The 6,813-nt window shown below is 57.4% G+C and overlaps 1 protein-coding gene across 1 annotated transcript; it reads right to left on the bottom strand.

The window, feature by feature from the left end:
* Window positions 1-3,376: 3,376 nt before the first annotated feature.
* On the bottom strand, window positions 3,377-6,516 carry FAM241B (family with sequence similarity 241 member B). The gene is made up of 3 exons (XM_070364936.1): window positions 6,219-6,516; window positions 4,851-4,980; window positions 3,377-4,176 (listed from the first exon to the last, which is right to left on the bottom strand). The coding sequence occupies exons 2-3, from the start codon at window positions 4,941-4,943 to the stop codon at window positions 3,907-3,909; spliced, it is 363 nt and encodes a 120-aa protein (XP_070221037.1). The 5' UTR covers window positions 4,944-4,980; window positions 6,219-6,516; the 3' UTR covers window positions 3,377-3,906.
* Window positions 6,517-6,813: the final 297 nt, after the last annotated feature.

Here is a 6,813-nt window from a genome sequence, read left to right on the forward strand (position 1 = left end):
AGAATCAGCCTGCAATGCAGGAGACCTGGGTTTGATCCCTGGGTCGGGAAGATTCCCTGGAGAAGGAAATGGCAACCCACTCCAGTATTCTTGCCTGGAGAATCCCATGGACAGAGGAACCTGGTGGGCTACAGTCCACGGGGTCGCAGAGTCGGGCAGGACTGAAGCGACTCACACACACAGTGTGCTCAGCAGTGAAGGACAGCACTGACAGAACCAGTGACATTCTGCTGACAAATGACACCGAGCACTTAGCACAGTGTCAGGCACACAGCACATTCAGCAAATCCCTCCTGTCCTGACACGAGACACGTAACAAGGCCTCCACTTAAGGAGTGAGAGAAGCAGCTGCATGTCTTCTCCAGCAGGGCGGAGAAGTGGGGCGGGTGGTGACACTGGTCATCAAAGCCCAGCACTGCCCCCAGCCGGCGGTTCTGGCTGCCTGGACGTGGTGACTGCTCTGGCTGAGCCCACTGCACTGGCTCAAGGGGCAGCATCTGAGGAGGAGCTGCAGGAGTTGGAGCATTCTCCCCCCATGCCCCCTGTCCATCTCCCTCACCCACTGCACCAAGCATGATCCCCAAGGCTCTAGGCAGCAGGAAGGACCCAGATCATTACCTCTCATTGGAGATGAGCAACAAGGCTCTAGAGGCTAAGTGAGCCGTCCAAGGTCACAGACCCACAAAGCAGAGCAGAGTCTGCAAACAAACAGGCTTCTTCCAGGGCCCAGCCATCCAGGGTGCGGGGCCTTCTCTGCCCTCATGGTCGGGCATCCCTGGGCAGAGGCTCTGACCACCAGAGCAGGGCTTTTCCCTTACCTCAGAGAGCTGGAGTCCTTGGTTGGAAAGCCTGGCTCCCTGCCTCTGTTAAATGGCCCAAGCAGAGGCCCAGAGCTGGCAACACTGTTTAGCTCTGTCTCAGGCTTGGTGTTTCTTCTGGGGAGATGGAGCTGTGGTCCCCACTTGCAGGCTAGCTGATGGGTGGGGAAGGGTAGAGGGTGTAGAGCAAAGGGCTTGGAACTTGTGGAAGGAAGGGCCCAAGAGGCCACTGGTGCTGGGAGATGGAGCAGCAACAGATGGTGGGGCCAGGAGCTCCTCACCAGACAGCCCCAACTAGGGGGTTGAAAAAGCCCCACGGGGGGACAATGGTTGTCTCCAGCCTCACAGAGGCAGCAGAGGGAATCCAGCTGTGGCTTCCGAGGCAGTCAGGCCACAAATCCAACCTGACATGGAAACACAGGGCTCGGAGGATTAGCCCTAGGGATTAGTAGAAACCTCCACTGAAATCTGCCCTCAAGGTGGCCCAGTCTGGGGGGTCCCATCATGTAGCAGGCAGAATGGTGTGTCGGGGAGCAGAGGAGGAAAGGGGTTTACCTGTTCAGCAAACCTCCAGCTAGGACGCCCACTAGGCCAAGGGCGCGCTCGGCCTCACTCGGCAGTCTGCATCTGGCCACCTCCACCTGCTTAGAACATGCCTGCAGCACGATTTCTTGGTGGCGAGGGTTTACCAAAGGACCTCATACAGGTGACAGAGATGGCTTGTATTACTAGCAGCTCCAAAGGCTGCACAACCCCAGGAGGCACCTTCTCTCAGCATACTGCCTCTACGAGGCATATTTTCAGACCCTGGACCTTGAGAAATGAGGCAGGACGTTGGTTAGCAATCCGCCTGGAGCCCAAGGGGCACAGGGAAGGTGGGTTGAGGAAAGGAGGGTCAAGAGGGACCCCTGGGACCCCGGCCCACTTCAACCACAGCAGCTCTACTGGGTCTGTGTCTTGAGTGTTGAGCTCAAGCAGCAAACAGCCCTTCTTACTTCAACAACTCTCTTTTTTCAAATCCCCACTTCTTCCCTTAAGCTAGCTAACAAGTCCACAGAGATCGGGTTGGGGGGGGGGGGCGTGCCACTGCCCCAGGGGCTGACGCCGGGGCTCCTCCCAACCCCCAACCTAGCGCTTGCCCGGTTGGCCTCCTTCCAGTGGGAGCAGGGAGGAGGGCCTGCCTTCTCTAAAGCACTCTCAATTCTCCTCCAAGGCTGCAGGCTTTGGGAATGGAAACTGAATTACAGAAAGACACAGTTCTCAGTCCTCCTGAATTTATGGACTCAGATTCATAGCCCTTCAAGGAATTTTATACGTTGAAGGTTCACTTAAGATTTATTTCTTCAGAGTTCTACAAGGCGAGAAGGCAAGGAAAGCTCAGCCCCAGAGAGAAGCACTGACGGGGAGGTTCAGGAGAGGGGAAGCTGTAGGGGTCGTCCCTCCCCCAGGGCTGCTGGGCTGGAGCCACTGGGGGCTGGGGGAGCAGGTGGGGGATGTGCCCCAGGAGGAGGTGTCCCAGGAGACAGCCAGGAGAGCAGCCAGGCCTGGGTACCTCCTCCCCTGCCCAGGCCCCAGAGGATCCACTGGGAGCTAGACTCCTAAATAAATAAATAAAGACACAGATGACCTTGAGAAGAAAGTCCTGTTTGAACAGCATAAAGCTCCCCCTGGGAGTGTCTGTGATAAAAGCCACCAGCCCCCTCCAGGGCACAGGGTTGGGGGGAGAGGGTTCTGTCCCTCATAGCACACAGGCTCTCAGCAGGGACAGGAACCATCTCCCCCTCTCCCCAAGTCTCCCCCACATACACCCCATGGTCTGCTGCCCCGACCCCGGCTTTCAAGAAGCACCTCCCAAACCTGCCTTCCTCCCCCACACCACCAGACCCAGAAGGAGGACCCTAAATGAAGGGTGACAAGTCTGGTCCCCGGGCATGGGGAGCCCTCAAGCTCACCCAGCCTCTCTCTGACCTTTGATGATCAGCCCACTGCAGGCCCAGAGGCCCGAGGCATCCAGTGCCACCCCGGCCCCCCAGCAGGGTCTCCACACAGACCCAGGGCTCAACCAGCCAGAGTTCAAGGCCGCTACTCACCAAAAGCCGGGCACCCTCACCCTACATGCACCGACTGGTCAGTGCCAAGACCTCTGCTTTCTGAGGAGAGTGTCCCGAGGTTAGAGGCTGTGAGAGCCTTGGGAGGCTGAGGGAGGGCTGAACAGCCTCTGGTCCGAGCCCCAGGGCCAGGGAGACCTGCACCCCAGCTGTCCTGACACAGAGCCTCACTGGCTGTTCTTGTCAGAGGACCTGCCCCACACCACCCCACCCCCAACAAGGCCAACATCTAAGAGTGAGCCAGTTATCTACGCATCAGTCAAAGGGCCCAACTCCAGGCTTTACCTGGCCCACTGCCCCTGCTCTCAGAGGCTGCAGGGAAAAGGCTGGAAACCACCCTCCAAGGTCAATGCCCCCCCTGCCCATTTCACCAGCCCCAGCCACTCCCAAACCACCCTCACCACGTCTTCCAGATCTCCATGCAGCCGTACTATGCATGTCTTTACGTGGACACACTTTTACTTAAATTTCTTTATTGAAAATGCCACCACAATACGTAGAATACCAGTACCACGTGTCATAAATAAAAGGTAGCCAATAAAAATATACCATTAAAATGGAACGGAGCTATAAAAGTCTGGAAACTTTTCCCACTAAGCCCCAGGCCTGCTTCCTAGTAACGGGGAAGCCAGCCCGTGTTCTGGGCATGAGAACACATTGGCACCTAGAGGAGACTTTCTTCTTGGCATAAAAGGATTGGAAGAGAATTGGAAAGAGAATCCCTCTCTTACTGTGACTTTGTGCTTAATGTCTGACACTAGCTAAACGCGTCTCAAGGGAATGAAGTGGGGATCACCCGATCCTTTGGGAATGTTGGACTAGAGGCTCCCTCTGCCTCTTGCGTAACACGATGTGCACACAAGGCTCTCTGAGCGCACCCTCAAGGCACCGGTGTGGAGCTCCTCCCCACGTGCCTGCTCTCACACCGAGGCCCTGCAGCTCCCTCTCCCACACACCTGCCCCCCAGCAGCCCCTGGAGGTCACCGCTGACTCAGGTGGGACACCAGGTAGACGAGGCCCACCAGCAGGAGCCCACGCACGCCGAGCATCATGAGCAGGAACAGCAGCAGGATGGAGGTCACCGGCTCCACGGCGTGGTTGCCCAGATGCCACTGTGGGAAGCCCATATTCACCAGCTGCCGGTTGAGGTCATTGAAGGGGGACTGAGCGGCACCCAGCCTGGCGCCTGCCTGCTGCTGGCGGGGGCCGGGACCCCCCAGGGAGGCACCGTGGCCCCTATTGAGAAAGCTCTGCGAGGTGAAGACAGAGAGAGATGAATGAATCCAGAGAAAGCTTCCCTGGAGTTGAGGCACTGGAGGCAGGAGGATGCCTGCCCTCCCCTAAGACCACCTGGGGCCACACCCTCCTTTCTCAGCAATTCCCAAATGCTACCCATACGAAGCCCAACCACTGAGTCACAAGCTCTCAGAGCATAGAAAATGCCAATCCATATTCCCTACGTCATGTGAGAGAGAGTAGAGGAAGGAGGCAACAGGGTAAGACTACAGGGTGTGGCTTCTGGGAGGACATTTTCAACCTCCTCCTTCCTTCTTTTCAACTCCTCATCATGCGGCCATGGGCTCATCTTCTCCACTTATTCTCCAGCTTCTCTCTCATCCTACAGACTCTAAAAGATGCTGGCTCCAGTAGGGGTTGCTGACCAGATAAAGGGAGAGAGCTCTTGGGTTTGAAGTCTGGGAAGGCTGCCTGGAGGAAGGAGAGCTGGGGAGGCAGGAGGCTGAGAAATAAATCTACTGGGGTTTTCCCCAAGCCTTAAACCCCCAGGCTGCCCATCCCTGCTCTCTATAAACAGGGCTTCAGTAGAAAAGGTTAATCACCAGCAAGGGAGCCTCTGGGAGCGAAGAAGTAACTGGTACATTGGACAGGAGACCAGCTGCTCTCACCCACAGGGCTGGGTGCCTACCTGTCGAGGAGTACTACTGCGTGGCTGGGTAGTATTCCTCACGCGGGGGTCATCATCCTGCACAATTTCCCCATTGGCCAAGATCCGAACCATCCTTCCAGGCTGCACCTTTCCCCAGGCCTCAAAACACCTGGAGGAAAACATTCACCAAAGAGATGCTTGCTTTCAGTGGGAAAAACTGCAATTCTGGGTGCTCACATTGGTGCCCCAGGCTGAGCAGATGGTGTGTCTAGCTAATAAAAAGAAGAGAAACAAACACTAGCTGTTTGAAAGAGCCCACTAGGAAAACTATCAAAAGGACCCTTGGAGGGACTTCCCTGGCAGCCCAGTGGTTAAGACTCCTCACCCCAGTGTAGGGGCACATGTAAGTTCCCAGTTGCTGCAGGGCCAAAAAAAAAAAAAAAGATCCTTGGAGAAGGAAGTTTTATTATTAATCACCACCGCCAGCAACAAAGGAGATGACAACTCTTGCTCATCAAGTCCACCAAGGCTCATCTCACTCACACCTCCCAACAATCTTCTAGGGCTGCTACAGCTAGCGACCCAGAGGGGCTTACCTCGCTCACCTAGGACCACCCATACATGGGCAGCAGAGAAAGAGCATGAAACCAAGAACTCTGGCCCAAGGTCCCTCTCTGTTACTAAGTGTGGAGTTCAGTGTCTCCATTTCCCTTCCGTTAAGCAATGGTCCAGTGTGCTGTTCTTCGGGGAGATGCTAGGGACTCAGGCCTTCTGCCCGCAGGAGACAGGGCCCACTTCAGAGCTGCTTTCCTGCAAAGGGCTTACCCTCAGCAGCCCCTCACCTCTCAGGTAACACCAGGAGGGCGGGGCCAGCCTTCCCGAAATACAGGACGGGGGTGCTGCTGCGGATCTGGGAGGGGAAGGGAGAAAAGGAGGGGGAAGGGCCCCAAGGGAGTCCATGGCTGGAGGTGGGGGTCTTTCCACGCTTCTCCCCGAATCTGGGTCAAGGCCATTATTTTTCAGAATATGAGCCACAGTTTTCGTCTAAATTTTCAAAAGCACTCGTGACACACACGCCAAAGGGGTTAAGAGCCCTTTTCCCTTGCCCAAGGCATGGACAGGCGGATCCCCTTTTCGAAGCCTGCTGGCCCCTGCAAATAACCAAGAGGGTCCAAGGTCCTCCGCAGTCCCTTTGTGCCTTGCCATCCCGCCCCGCTGGGTGGGCTGAGGGTGCGGTGGGCCCTTCCAGCACTGAGGGAGGTGGGGGTGGGGAACGGGGGTGGCAGGGCGCGCTGCCGGGGTGGGAGGGGCCGCTGCCCGGGCCGCCGAGCCCGACTCCGAGACCAGGCCCAGGGGAAGGGAGGAATGCACCCTCGCTCCCCCGCGCCCAGGGTCTCGGACACTCACCTGCGGGCGCGGCTCCCGGGCCTCGGTGGCGTCCACTCCCCGCGGCTCCCAGGCCGCTTCCTCCCACCTGACCTCACAGGAAGCGCGCGCCGCAGCCGCACTGCCCCGCAGGTGGCGCGGCAGCTCCCTCTGTAGGCCTCTGGGGGAACTGCAGCCGCCGGGACCCAGGAGGCGCAAGAAGCGGGAGGAGGGAGGCACACCCGGCAGAAGTGGAACTGAGAGAGGACCCGGTGCACCTCAGGGCTGGGAGAGAGGGAGTGCAGAGGAAGAAGGAAAGCAAAGGGAAGGGAGAAGAGGAGGAGGAAAAACTAGGATGTGGGGGAGCCTCTGACCTGGCTGGCACAGGCTCAGCCCGCCGCTATAAGTTGCTGAGCCTTTAAGTAGGACCCACCCCTTTAAGTAGGACCCACCCCTGCCCTCAAGGAAGTCCAACCCCACTTCCAGTGCGGAACTTCTGGAAGTGAAACGCAAAGGAGAAAGTGAAGTGAAAGTCGCTTAGTCGTGTCCGACTCTTTGCGATCCCATGGACTATACGCTCCATGGAATTCTCCAGACCAGAATACTGGAGGGGGTAGCCTTTCCCTTTTCCAGGGGA

The sequence above is a fragment of the Bos mutus genome, chromosome 28 (genome assembly GCF_027580195.1).
Source record: "Bos mutus isolate GX-2022 chromosome 28, NWIPB_WYAK_1.1, whole genome shotgun sequence".
NCBI lineage: Eukaryota > Metazoa > Chordata > Mammalia > Artiodactyla > Bovidae > Bos > Bos mutus.

Excerpts from the sequence above, each read along its gene's own strand:
- FAM241B (XM_070364936.1), bottom strand. The coding sequence starts at position 4,943 with ATGGTTCGGATCTTGGCCAATGGGGAAATTGTGCAGGATGATGACCCC. Across the intron at positions 4,177-4,850 it reads GCAGTAGTACTCCTCGACAG|AGCTTTCTCAATAGGGGCCA; the intron begins GTAGGCACCCAG and ends TTCACCTCGCAG.